This window comes from Panthera leo, chromosome C1 (assembly GCF_018350215.1).
Source record: "Panthera leo isolate Ple1 chromosome C1, P.leo_Ple1_pat1.1, whole genome shotgun sequence".
Taxonomy (NCBI): domain Eukaryota; kingdom Metazoa; phylum Chordata; class Mammalia; order Carnivora; family Felidae; genus Panthera; species Panthera leo.
In genome coordinates, this window is record NC_056686.1 from 158124839 (window position 1) to 158139310 (window position 14472).

At 40.4% G+C, this 14472-nt stretch overlaps 1 protein-coding gene across 1 annotated transcript in view; it reads left to right on the plus strand.

Moving 5' to 3' along the window:
* The window catches only part of LOC122226222 (myosin-IIIb-like), a 52785-nt gene extending 39468 nt beyond the window's left edge, over positions 1 to 13317 (plus strand). Inside the window, exon 7 of the mRNA XM_042949073.1 lies at positions 13168 to 13317. Within this exon, the coding sequence (XP_042805007.1) occupies positions 13168 to 13317 (150 nt within the window). The remainder of the gene's footprint in view (positions 1 to 13167) is intronic.
* Positions 13318 to 14472: the final 1155 nt, after the last annotated feature.

Genomic DNA, 14472 nt, shown 5'->3' on the forward strand with positions numbered 1-14472 from the left:
CTTGTACTTTTTCACTTTAATGCATTCACACAGAGTGTTCAGTGTGGAAAATGTGTGCTGAGACAGCTCAAACAACAAAGACCTGCAGAGATATAGCGGAAGAATACTCTGAAACTGGAGTGTGAGACACATCATTTTAAAAGACATACGTGAAGGACCTATCACCTGTAATTTGTAGTTGACTACACTTTGTAGTCCTACCAGTGAGAGAAGCAACCCATATATTAAGGATTCAGTTTACTTGGCATCTTACTAAAACCGCTAAAGGTCTGTTTCTGTATCAGAAAGCAGACTTGTGGATAAAGGAAACATTTGCTTCTTTTTTAGAAAAAAATTTTTTTTTTTTTTGTTTTTACTTCCATCTGCTCATTGTTGCAAACAAGAGCTAATCAGCTGAGCAGAGAAACAGATGTGCTGTGACGGCTCCAAAACTGGGTCTTTTTCTCTGCTTGGAAAAGGGTCGTTGGCAGGGGACGGTTGCCATAACGACAAGCTTACACCAATGCAGAAATATCACAGGCTTTTTGCAACCACTCTTGCCTTCATTAATTATGCCTTTCCTAGCTAAATGATACGATAATGCTATTTCCTTTGGCATGCCAAGACGAGAGATGACAAATGAGATATTTTGTGTCGAAGGGCTCAGAAAGCCATAAAACACTATAGAACTAAAATGTTATTATTGTCGTTATTATCATTTTTTTGTTCCCTAAGCTCTAGCTAATGGGTTTGGTCCCCAGATAAGTGTTAGCATTTATTGAGTGCTTACTAGTCACCAGGTACTAAGTGCATTATTTTTTATTTTTTTAAGGAAATGATTTATTTATTTTTTTATTGACGTATAGTTGACACACAATGTTATATTAATTTTAGGAGTACAATATAGTGATTCAACAACTCTATATGTTATGCTATGCTCACCACAGTCACTATGCTACCATCTGTCACCATACAATGCTATTAAAATACCATTGACTATATTCTCTATGCTATATCTTTCATTCCAATGACTTATTCATTCTATAGCTGGAACCTGTACCTCCCATTCCCCTTCACCCATTTTGCTCATTGCCCTATCCCTCTCCTCTCTGGCAACCACCAGTTTGTTGTTTGTATTTATGGCTTTGTGTATGCTTTGTTCTTTTGTATTTTTTTTTAAGTTTATTTATTTTGAGAGACAGTAGGTGAAGGGCAGAGAGAGGGAGGGAGAGAATCCCAAGCAGGCTCTGTGCTGTGCTAAACCAACTGAGCCACCCAGGTGCCCTTGTTCTTTTGTATTTTAGATTCCACCTGTAACTGAAATCATATGGTATTTGTCTTTATTTGTCTGACTTATTTCATTTAGCATAATACCCTCTGGGTCCGTTCATGTTGTCACAAATGGCAAGAGCTCATTCTTTTCTATGGCCATGTAATACTCCATTGTCTGTAAATACCACATCTTCTTTATCCATTCATCTATAGATAGACTTTTAGGTTGCTTCATATCTTGGCTGTTGTAAATAATGCTGCAATAAACATAAGAGTGTAGATATCTTTTGTTACTAAGTGCTTTATATGAATTAGTTCATTTATAATCCTCACAACAACTCCATAAAGTACGTGCTATTACCATGCAATGTTTTAGATGAAATAAATGAGTGACAGAAAGTACTATTCTTGTTCTTGAGCAGGGTATTATGTGATGCCACCAGGACCTGAACCCAGCTATTTAGCTCCAGAATTATTCCTCTTAACCACTATACTAGAGCAAACTGTTTAATTGTGACCACCAGCATACCAGATAAGATATAAATCTTTTCAATTTTAAATTATATAAGAATTATCCTTTCTAATATGTTGAGAAAAATGTAATATTTCAACATGACACTAGAAGCCAGTATGCTTAATGCCCTAGGGAAGGATCTGGGGAAAAAAATGACAAAGTTCTTCAGAACAGAATTTAGGATATTTGGATTTTACATTTATGTCTGCCACTCATTTTAAAAAACTGTGGTTCAGTTATTTTAATATGGCTTCAGTTTGGGTAAAAAAGTTAAGAGCACAAATTTTGGAGTCACATAGACCTGGGAGCAAATGATAGATACCTACTTACCTCCAGCAAGTTACTATTTATGATTAGTAAGATGGGAAGTTAAAAAAGGTAAAATGAGAAAGGGAAAAGAAAACAGTTTCAAAGGACAAAATTAAATGATGTACTGAACATGTTTTGTGCAGTTCCTGGAATGTTAAGTGCTTTAAAAAATGATGGCACATACTGCCTGAACACCACTCCTCCCTAAACTTGATCTCATCTGTAAGAAGAAAGGATTGTCTTGGGTAGTTTCTGCTTCCAGGTCTCTTCTGTTTTTCAGAGAACATTTACATTTTACAGAGGGAAAGGTGTCTTCTAGCTCACATGTTCCATGGCTCTGGTGTTCCTCTGATAATGAAGATATGATCTCTCTCAGTAAGGGTGAAGTGATGAAAAAAGGCCATTTTTACTGGACTCGGTTTTAAATGGCTGGGGATTATTGGGATCCCATGTGCCGGTCACATCACTGTAAGAAATGCAGGCCTTGGTTGGTCAGGAGTTTCAACTGAGGTGTTTAGAACCCAGATCACTGGCCGGTAGACCTGTGTGTCTTCCCCCAAAACATTCATTCCAGAGATTCTGTAGCCTTGTCTTCCCTGATTCCCTTCAGACTCCCATGTCAGCTTCTAAGAAACAGAGGGATTCCCTTCCTTCTTGTTCTGGGCTGACCCTGCCTGTATTCCCACAGTGGTTCTGCCTTAAAGAACCCTGAAGCACAGCCTAGATACTTGGGGCTCTGGGGAGTGAAGGGCCCAGGGCAAGGGTGAAATGACTAAGTGCGGCCCTGGCCTTAACCTCAGTTCCACCAATAGATACCCTCTCAGCTGGAGCTCTGTGGGGAAGTTGAGTCATGTGTCATATGTCAGTGCAGAGGTGGGGGGCTGGTCCTGGAGGTGGTGGTGACATATCATCTCCTTCCTCCTGGAGGGTCTAAATATAGGACTCCTTCTGAGAGCTTCAGCTTCCAGACGTGCAGAAGCATGTGAGGCCCAGAGCAGAGGCCTCATATCCCCTCCACCCCACCTTCCCCTGCTCAGTACTGAGCAAGAAACATCAAAACATTGGCCTCTGTGAACTTTTGGAGCTCTGCAGGCTGTCCTACCCCTTTCTGGGGAGGTGAGAAGGCTCAAACTGTTCTCATATGGGGGCAGAAGTGTTTGCTGAAGGAATGTCACAGCCGGCCTCAGCTCTTCCTGAGCTCCGAGTCCCAAATTACCTGGTGGCTACCCTCCTATCAATGCCTCCACTGCCCTGCCCAGGGCCCAGGGGCTCAGCCCCATGAAGGGGAATTCATGCCTAGGCCAAACTCTGCATTTTGTCTTTTGCCTGATGGTCACTGAGCTGTCAGAAGGAAGCAAAGGCAGGCTGGTCCCATTCAGCATTAGGATTGGGATCCTAGAGGAGCCTTGGGGTAGGGCGAGGCAGGATCAGGTGGAGGGTGGGAAGACTAGTATTTGTGGTGCTCTGTTATGTCCCAGGTTTTTTCCACCCTGTCTATAGTTTTAGAAAGTTAAAGGAAATCACTCTCTGGTAGGAATGTTTGACATTCCCAAGGGCATCCTGGTTTGCATGGTGATATCAGCCTGTGAGATAACAAAATCCAGAGACTACTTGCAAATAAAGAGATATGCCTTTATGAATGTTAGAGCATTCAGATATTCTGTTCGATTTGCTTCAAATCAAATAAAATTTGTGGGCTCATGCTTCAGTTCTATTACTTACTAGCTGTGTGACTTTGGGCAAGTTTCTTCACCTTTCTCAATCTGTTTCCTCACTGACCTAACAAGCAGTACAATGAACTGAATTGTAGAACTGCTGCTCTTTATTTCCTTAACTGTACTGTGGCAGAAATGGAGCACTAGCTGGCAAAGGAAAGGGGCAGCAAGGAAGCAAGAGGTGGCAGTAAATCTACCTGTGTGAGTGGGAGGTGTGCTTACACGTTCACAGTATGGAAGTTACTGTGGCTATGGCTATCTGAAATGGCTTTGGCAATGACCCAGTGTTCTCTGTTTAGTAAGAATTCTCAGGAGATGCCTCAGTCGGGAAGTTAGTGGGGGAACCATGGAGCTTGCTCCTGGTGTGGCCACAAACCAGCTGTGTAACAGTAGGTCTCCCTACTCTGGGACCTCAGTTTCCAAGGCGGCTGAATGAATCCTAAGATCCCTTCTAAGCACCCATCCATCCAGCAGGGGAAGCTGCTGGAACAAAGGAGGGCAGTGGGGTTATCCTGGGTTTCCAAGCAAATGTGCTCCTTTAGAGCATTTTTTCTTTTTTTAAATAAACAACAGACATTTATTTCTCACAGTTCTAGAGGCTGGAAGTCCAAGATCAGCATGTCAACATATTCAGTATCTGGTAGGGCCTGCTAGCCTCCTGGTTTATAGATGCCATCTTCTTGCTGTGTCCTCACATGGATTCAGAACCTTTTGAGTACTGAAGACACATACAGAAATTGGGGCACACTGATTTATCTTTCATAAAGGAGTTCTGTGAACACCAGTCCTGAGTTTGAATATGGGGCTTATCACATAATTAAGAATAAGTGACACATTTCTGGGGTTTTGGGGAATTAAATTTCTTTTTTTTAACATTTATTTATTTTTGAGAGACAGAGACAGAGCGTGAGTGGGGGAGGGGCAGAGAGAGAGGGAGACACAGAATCTGAAGCAGGTTCCAGGCTCCGAGCTGTCAGCACAGAGCGCGATGCGGGACTCGAACTCACGAAACGTGAGATCATGACCTGAGCCGAAGTCAGATGCTTAACCGACTGAGCCACCCAGGCACCCCTTGGTTTTGGGCAATTTAAATGCAAAAATTGTTGTGTGCTGGCATAAAACCCAGAACCAGTCCCCCTCTATCCTCTACTACGATGGTGGGAAGTTAGTGTTGTACAGGCATTAATTTGAACCTTGTTTTATTTCTCTAAAGGTATAAGCTGAATTTAATAATCCTGAGCAAAGTCTTGTAGAACATCATATTTTAATTAAAGACCTTCCTGAATTTTGTAAGGACAGTATAATTTAACTTATTTTTGGCAATTTCTCAGTGTACAAAATATAGATTTAATGCTAGCTTTGAGTTTTATAAAAGAACCAAAAAAAAAAAAAAAAAAGCAGCAACCTCATCAATTTCAATTCTTCTAGTCCACCTCCTTTTTGGAAAAAAAATTTAAGCAAATCTCAAATATATCCTCCATTGAAGTTATATTTCATCCAAGGGAAGAGACTTCATTTGTTTATTTAGTATCTCAGCTTGTAACACTTCAAGATTTTTATATGTAAAGCTGATGAATGATATTTGCCACTGGAATATTTATAACTGAAATTTCTAATTCCAGATAAGTTCTATTTTAGAAATCTTTAAGATCAACAAGTATCAATTATGCTGCATAAATTACATAAGCAAAATTAGGAAACCTATTTGCCTTCCTCCCTCTCAGCCCATCTTATTTGCCAGTGTGTTGACTGCATTTCTGGGCTCAAGGTCAGCCAAGGATTAATAGCTTTAGGTCTGTTTGCCTTGCCGATTTCAAAGCTGAATTTAGCTCTTGAAATAACAACATTTTGCCTGTGTACTTGAGTGAAATTTTAATATAGAGCTTTGGTTATAATTGTAGATCACACAATCAGTTCTAGTAAGATGAGAAATTAGAACAAATAAGGTGAACCTAACTGCATTTTTGGTGACATTTTAAAATATTAGTGGGAAAATGAGATCGTCTGAATAGGATCTATTTTTTTAAGTTTGGTAAGTTATTTTTTATAAGAGTGTAAAATATTTTTTCCTTATGTTAGATGGTGCTTCTATAATATTTTTACTTAAGAGTATTGGTTAAAATCACATTATTGAAAGAGATTTCAGCCCAGCAGCTCTTTGATATATAATTTGATACATGGTATAAGTTAAATATCTTGTTGGAAAAATCTAGGTTTTCTGAATGCAGGAGCTCATGTGTTACTGTCTTTTATCCCCTTTACATCTAATCTAATACAGGTGTTCTTTTCAGATAATGAATACCTTGAGATGAGGAGAGACTGTTCCCTCAGGTTCTAAAGCCCAAGTCTTTTTGTAGGAGATAGAAAGTGGATCTCACTCCTATCTTCAAAGCTTTATCAGCAAGTCCTAGTTTTGGCCTAGGCTGAAATGAAACTCTAATCATGGGGCATTTCATGGGATTGTGATGGCCTGAGAAAGTGAGAGTAGTACCCCCAGCCTCATGGTTACAATAGAAAGGGATATTGTTGGGAAAGGAATTTAACTCTTCTTGTATTAGTCTCACAGGAACCTAGTGTTCTGACCAAGACACTCCTTTAACGTGCCAACTTGTTGATGAAGAATCTCAATAGCCAGCAAATACTCTGAAAGAAAGGCTCCCTTGAAAATTGAAGCAAACTTTGCAGTACTTATTCACATTTTCAAGACAAAAAAAAACCAGACAATATTTGCTCTTTTTTGTTATAGAAATAATTCATGCTCCGTCTAGGCATTTTAGAGACTGCAAAAAAGTTTTAAAGAAGTAAATAAAATAGATGTTATGCATGCATCATTGACCCCGTGATATCTACAACTAACATTATGATGCCATAGAAAACGGTGGGTAACCAGCATTTTCATAAGCAGTACTTCAGACAAGGCCCAGAGAAAGGGATTGCTTGGTTTGTATGGGAAGAAGAGGTGCAGGGAGATTAGGTAATTTGCTAAAGTAACCTAGTGAGGGGATGGCGAACCACAATGAAGATGCCTGGCTCTGGGATTTTCTTTGACCAACCAGGAGTACAAACCTTTCCCACAATCCAGGTGCTACTGACAGTTGTTTTTTCTGTCATTCCCCTGGTAACTGAAGAAAGGGTCAGCCATCCTCAATGGAAATCAACCAACTCTATGCCTAAGGGTGGACAAGGAGATGATATTTGTCAAAGCAGTTGTGTTATCAAGTGGTGGGTACAGTTTTACCCCATAAACCCCTTCAGGAGAGTGGAGGAGGTGCTCCCTCTGTGGGGTGGGAGGAGTGACAGGCAGATTTAGAGAGTTTGGAACTTTGGAACTCGTTAGCCTGAAGAAGGCTAAAGAATACTGCCCTAACAAAGAGGGTTGACTTGCAGCCTTTGCTCCAAAGACCAGTGGAACTAAACTCTTAGTGAAAACTTATTTCTAGTTCTTGTGCCCTTCCAGAAAGAAAAGTTTTTAGCAGCCAAGGTGGTAATGACCCACATTTGGGAGACTCAAGCCCACCTCTGGCTAAAGTAGCTATGGCCACTGGGCACTGTGGCTTCTAATGCATAGATATTGTTAGTAATCCAAACATTAGTGCTTTTCCTCTTCCTAAAATAAGCAGCAGTGTGGTCTAAGTGTACCAGAAGAGCTGTAAGTTTGCATTTCAAGGTAGGAAACTGGACATGCTCCATTAACCAGCATCCAAACAATTGCTCTGTCACTGAAGCTCATCTTCCCTAACATAGGCATTATCACAGCAACCAGCATCTTTTCGTAGACCTTAAGACCTTTTACAAAATATTGGCAATAAAATCTCCTGACAAAAAAATTCCAGCCTTCTGGTTCACACCCCAGAATAATCTGTTCACTCTAGCTAATTTGCATGGAGAGGTTAGCCTGTTTGTTTGAAAACAGTCCCAGAATCACTTACTTGGAAATTGTAAAGCCATAGAGTATGAGAGCAGGAGGGATAGCAGAGATCATTCATTAACACCTTGCCACTTTGTAGAAAGTGAGAGCCCTATAACTAAGGACACTCAGCTCAGAGTTTTCAAGGGACTTGCTCAAAGGCACTCAGCTGTATTTATAATAATGGAGTAATGAAGTAAATAATGGAATTCAGACTTTTATTTTATTTTTAAAATTTTTTAATTTTTTAATGTTTATTTTTGAGAGAGAGAGAGAGAGAGAGCGTGTGTGCGTGTGCATGCTAGTGGGGAACGGGCAGAGAGAGAGGGAGACAGAATCCAAAGCAGGTTCCAGGCTCTGAGCTGTCATCACAGAGCCTGACGTGGGGCTCGAACTCAAGGACCACAAGATCATGACCTGAGCCAGAGTAGGATACTTAACCGAATGAGCCATCCAGGTGCTCCAAGAGTTGAGATTTTCTAATTCCAATCTGAAGATTTTCAGCATAGCTTCTCTGAAGAGTGCCACAAATTGATGTGGACAGGGAGGGAAGAAAGATAAGGATTATAATCCTCACCCTGGGTTACTTCTGTTTACTTCAAGGGTCGCTTTGATGAGATCATCAATTCTCTGGCCCCTTTAAAACAGAAAAAAATGATGCGGTTAATGGTAGATTAACACCAAGTGGATAAAACTATTCATTAAAATCAGAAACAGTATAAACACTCACTGATATGTCAGAGAATTGAAGATTGTTAAAAGTGGCTATGCAGAAGTATGTAGGGATTTATATGCCACTGAAACTCATTGAGACTCAGAGAGATAATATTTTAATCTTGGAGTGATTATGCCACTAGCAATTACTGTGCTAGGACTCTGTCTCCATTTTGATTCATTTAATGCTATGTTCTTAGCCTTTACTGGGTACACTAAACATTTTGTAACAGTCCATACATATGTCTCATGGAACATTCCAGAAGACATATTCTCTTCATATCAACCTCCAACATGCTGTGGGACTTTAAAATCAACTTTGGAGAATCTATACTTTGTAAAATTGACATTTATTAGCAGGTTTTCTATTCACAACACTGGATTAAGATAAATACACATATCTGTTCATGATAAACAACCTGGTATCTGCTTCTGGTACTTAGAACTGTATATTAAAACCACAAATTGTGACTAGTTTGTTGGCAACTAACAATAGAGAGATTAAAATCTATTCAGTTCTGAAATGTAAGATGTATTTACTGCATTATACAACTTCAGGTAGTCACTGAAAACTTGTATTTTATTGTTACCCTTTAGTATATTGTGCTTCTGATCTTAATAGAATTTTGTTTTCTTATTGCATTTACATGTGAAAAGAAAGTGAGTTCCAAAGAGCACAAGATATTTTTCTGCATCTGGTGAGGGGTAGAACTCAGACCCAGTTTGAACTTGTTATACTGCCTGCCAAACTGACTTCTCTTCTTGACATCCCTGATGGCACCATCATTCTCCTGATCACCCAGGATCAAAATGTCAGTCTTCCTGGGTGTGTCCCTTTTCCTAACCACCCATATTAAATCTCTGTGCATATTAAGTCCTTAAGGTCTTTCCCCGAGCTCTCTCTTAACGATTATTCTATCTTCCCTCTTCCCTATTCCCTATCAACATCACTAATACTGCTATGATTGAAGCAAAGGCTCCAGGTAAAGGAGCATATACACTTGCCTTGGTGGGTCTCCTCCTTGGGCTGGCTGAGGTGAGTTGGAGAGGTATGAAAGAATGAGGTGTTTGGGGTCCTGGCCTGAGTCAATGCCATCTCACCCTGTCTCTCTCCGTCCCTTTAATATGACTTACAGAACCTGGGAAACTTGGTCTGACCACCATATACTTATTTGCCATTGCCACTGTCCTTGGTGGAGGCTGGAACATCTGATTCAGAGTGTTCTTTGAAAGGTTGCCTCCTCCTCCTGGCAAGGAAACCAAAGACCAATGGGACATCTAAGCATTCTTTTAAATTTTTTTTTTTTTCAACGTTTTTTATTTATTTATTTTTGGGACAGAGAGAGACAGAGCATGAACGGGGGAGGGGCAGAGAGAGAGGGAGACACAGAATCGGAAACAGGCTCCAGGCTCTGAACCATCAGCCCAGAGCCTGACGCGGGGCTCGAACTCACAGACTGCGAGATCGTGACCTGGCTGAAGTCGGACGCTTTTCTTTTCTTTTTTTTTTTTTTTTAATTTTTTTTTCAACGTTTTTTATTTATTTAACATCTAAGCATTCTTAATTCAGCTTTATTTTACCTAGAAACAAGGAGAATGCTATGCTAAGGAGAATGAGATTACTTCTCCTTAAGAAATAGTTGTAGATTTTGGTGTTGGATAGATAAGGAATCCAGATCCAGGATGTGTTGACCTTAGTTGAGATGCATCCTCTTAGAGTGCATCTGTAAATCCCATCACACATGTGGCCCATATAAGGGTCTTTCACTCCTCTGAAGGACTGGTCCTGAAAAAGAGATTCCTTCTGAGAAGATGGAGTTGAGGTGACAAAAGTCTCAAGAAACCTGGTTAATTTATTCACAATATGAGTACAGAAGCTGATAATTCAACCATTCTTTGAACATAAACTTTATTATGTAGCACATTTATCATATTATAATGATTTGTTTGCTGGTCTCTTCTCTATGTTCAAATTCTGGCCCTGACAATGACTCACTGTGGGCCATGGATAAGCTATTTAACTATGCTGTGCCTCAGTTTCTACACCTGTGCTAGGTGATGATAGCACCTACCTCACAGAATGATGATGAGGATTCAATTCAGTGTGAATTTAGCTTTCTCTCCCTGGGGCCTAGTACCATGACTGGCTCGTGGGCACTCTGTAATTATTTGTGAATTATTTTAGTAGCAAAATTTTCTGTAAACTTCTTTGGAAGGCTGAGCTTAAAGAATTTGTCACATTACTTACTGAGTTTTGGGAAGAGGATTTGGCCAAAAGATACTTTTCAATCAGATGGAACTGAAGATAATGTCTGTCTGCAAAGAGAAATTGAAACCAGATGAATGTTTTGAATATTTTACGACTGCATTTGAGAAACGTTAGGATGTCTCCATTCCCACATTTGGATGGGTTCTTGGAACTACCTTTTGTGTCTCATCCAAGATGGCTAGAAGTTGATTTGAATTTCCTCCAACTTCATTTGAAGCTGTGCTCAAGCTCCAACATATTTGAAGATGTGGAGTTTGGGCACTAGACACTTTTTGCTGTCTTGTTTCCCCTGGCATGATCTCCCTCTAATATCCCAAGCATTTGGAGCCCATATCCTTCACTGGACATACTAGTACACATTGTCTTAGGCCATTTAGAGTTGCCATGGTTTGTCATTTGATTATTATAGGTTCACTTTAAATCTTAATTGACTGTAACTTTTGTTGGGGAAGGACAGAGTCTTATTTTTCTTTCCTTCACACGAACATGTAAGAATGGTGAGCTATTTGCTCTGATTGATAGGTTTAAAATTATGTTTGTCCCACATGTTTAGAGATGTCATTTCTGAAAGGAAAGGTGTTTGAATAGCCTTCTCTGGAGATCTTTAAAAATAGTGATACTTCTCACCTGATTGGGGTGTTGAAAGTGAGGTCTTGTGGGGCAATGAAATGGCTTCTGGTCCTGAAGTTGGAATTATTTTAACTTTAGTTTGAATGCACATTTGAAAATAATGTGTAAAAAGTATGGCAGGATATTCTGTGGCAGGTAGTCTATCAGATGGGGCTGGGCTCAGGCCAGGGCTGCAGGTACATGGAAAAACGTTCTTCAGTTCAGAAACCAGAAGAGAGGGTAGAGGGCAATTATAGGAGCAAAAGCATCAGGTCTCAGGCAAGACAATAGGCACGTTTGGCCTTGTAAGTCCAATTAAGTGGGTCTGAGCAGTGTGTTAATTTTCTGTCATTGCCATAGTAATATTGCACGTGTGAGGCTTAAAACAACACACGTTTATTCTCCAGGTCATTAGTCAGGTACAAGACCTACCTGGCTAAAATGAACTTCTCCATCTGGATTCTCACAGGGATCTCAGACTTAACATGTCCTAAATGGAACTCCTGCTTTCAGCTCAAACCTGCTTCTCTTCCTGTTTTCCCCGTCTCATTAAATATCAGTTCCATTCTGGAATTGCTCATATATCAAAAGCTCTGGACTTGTCCTTAATTCCTCTTTCTTATAAGCCCCAGTCAGCCAATCTGGTTGGCTCTGCTTTCAAAATTATATAATCAGTGTGATTATTTCTCACTGTGTCAATATCTGTAGTTTGGATTCTTGTAGTAGCATTTAAAACTGGTTCTGCTCCTTCCACTCATGTCCCATTTCAATGTATATCGTCAGCACAGCAACCAGAGTGACCCTGCTAACATGTAAGCCAAATCTCACCCCTCTGCTCTTCACAACCAGTTGGCCCATCTCACTCAGAGTTAAAGCCAAATACTTTCTGGGGCCTAACGGGGCAGGCAGGCCTGTCGCTCTGGCCCCTCACTGCTCTCCAGTGATGTCACTTGTCTACCTCATAGGCTGTTTGGACCTGTACATCATCAGACTCTCAAAGTTTCCCACCTGTCCATAGCCAAAGATCATCCTTGGTTAAGAAGGCAGATTTCAGGTCAAATAGGGATGCTTGGTTCTTCCATTCTCTGGGTCAAATAGTAGGGACATCTGGTTCTTTCACTCTCTCGCCTACCCCAACCTTCTTCCAACCCCATTGTGATAGCCTCTGAGTCTGAGTAGAGGGGCTTTTCATGTTTGACTCAAAGATAGAGATTTCCTCACAGGGTTCCATGGTCTCCAAACCGGTGACAAACCCAGGGGCATTTTCTGGTTCTGTTGCTCTTGTATCCAGTCAGGCCAGTCACTGACACAGCACCTGCTGCTGAAATACAAACCAGTTGTTGGGGTTTGAGGTGGGGGCAGATGTTCCTGGAAAAAAGGGATGGGAAGGAGTGGTTCCTATTTTAGGTTAACCACATCAGTCTTCCAGTCTTCCAACATCTTTCTGCTCAATTGGCTACACTCCTGGGGATTTTGTGCCGGTAACAAGCATCTTCTCGAACAACTGTTCCTCATTGTTGAATTCAGCAGCTGGCAGTGAGGTGAGGGATGCAGACAAAGCCTTAAGGGATGTCAGAGTGGGCTCAGTGAGGTGTCCACTCTTGTGTCTTCCCTTGCACTGTTCTTCCCTTGCACTTGTACCTAGAGGATTCAGTGTATGTTTATTGTACTGAAATGACACATTTTTAAAGGCTAATGAACATACCAGATGATAAATTAATCACACACAAATAAAGTCTAGGTAACACATACCTTATTATCTCTGGAATTCAATATCAGTGTAAATAAGGGAACTAAGAAGGGGGCTAAGATTGGCTGAGGGTCTTTTAGGACATCTGAGGTGGCAGTGGGATTGATGTGTCTTGTTTTTGTCTGATAGGTCATTGCTTGTGAGCAGCAGTATGACTCTTCCTATGACGCTCGCTGTGACGTCTGGTCCTTGGGGATCACAGCTATTGAACTGGGGGATGGAGACCCTCCCCTCTTTGACATGCATCCTGTGAAAACGCTTTTTAAGATTCCAAGGTAGGACACAAGATGGCGCTCTTGGCTTATTAGTTCTTTGTGAAAGAGTCTGGTTAAGAGGGATAATAAGTAGTTTGTAAACAATTTCTGGCCAAACCTAAGAAAGCCTAATTGTAAAATGTATTTCTTTTGGGGGGGAACAAAAGGGGGAGTGGGGGAAAAAAGAGATGACTGTTCGTTAAAGCATATCCCAAAGAATAATAGGACTATATTGTAACCATTGCAGATTTTCAGTACTCTTATTTTTCTGAGATACTCATTTATTGTGCTTTGCACAAGAGGACTAAAAATACAATTTTGGGTTAAATAATCTCTCTAAATGCTGATTTTCTCTTTTTAATTATATAATCACATCTGGTCATTCTGTTTATTGGAATCTTTCTCGAGTATTCAGGAAAATTTGGGGATAAGAAATGTGTATTATATTTTCGTATACACCCAGAGAAGCACTAAAAAACATCAGCTAAGCGAATCAGTTATAAGACTTACTCTCCATCCCCTGATTTCCATCTCAATGGGACATTGTGCTGAAAGAGGTCTGTTTGGAGGGTATTTAAATGCCAGTATATTTTCTATTGTATGTATTCATTAGGGGTTTGTACTAGAGATTTGGTTGTTTGTCTTTCATCAGAATTGGACTGCTGTTTGGCCGCTTAAGCTTCTAGTTACCGAAAAGGAAGCAATCGGGTGAGCTCTGTCCTGGTTGGGTGGCAGATTAAGAGATTTGTACCCTCCACATTTCTCTTTCAAAGGAAGGCTCTGGGCCGGCTTGGAGCTGTTTAACTACTTTAACAGTGCAAGTGTTAACCTTTCCTTATCTGCACAATCACACAGCCTTTAAAAATCTCTCCTGATTGCAATTTGCATTTCTGATTAGGTCTATTTAAATGCAGATGAAGCCTGCGGTGTTCATCATCATAGTGTTATCGTTTTATACCTAATCCAGATGTGAACCACTACCCACCATTATTCCAAAAATGATTCCCACCCAAGTCAGGATTGGTCTTTTTGCTTTTTCCAAAGTACAAACACAAGTCCAGGAGATTGGAAGAACAGACAAAGCTCCTGGCTTTTAAAATTAATAGTCTGGTGATCATTTAAAACAAAGTACGAATGCAGGACCAAAAGCACTGTTGTATGCAGTAATATGTCAGAAAAT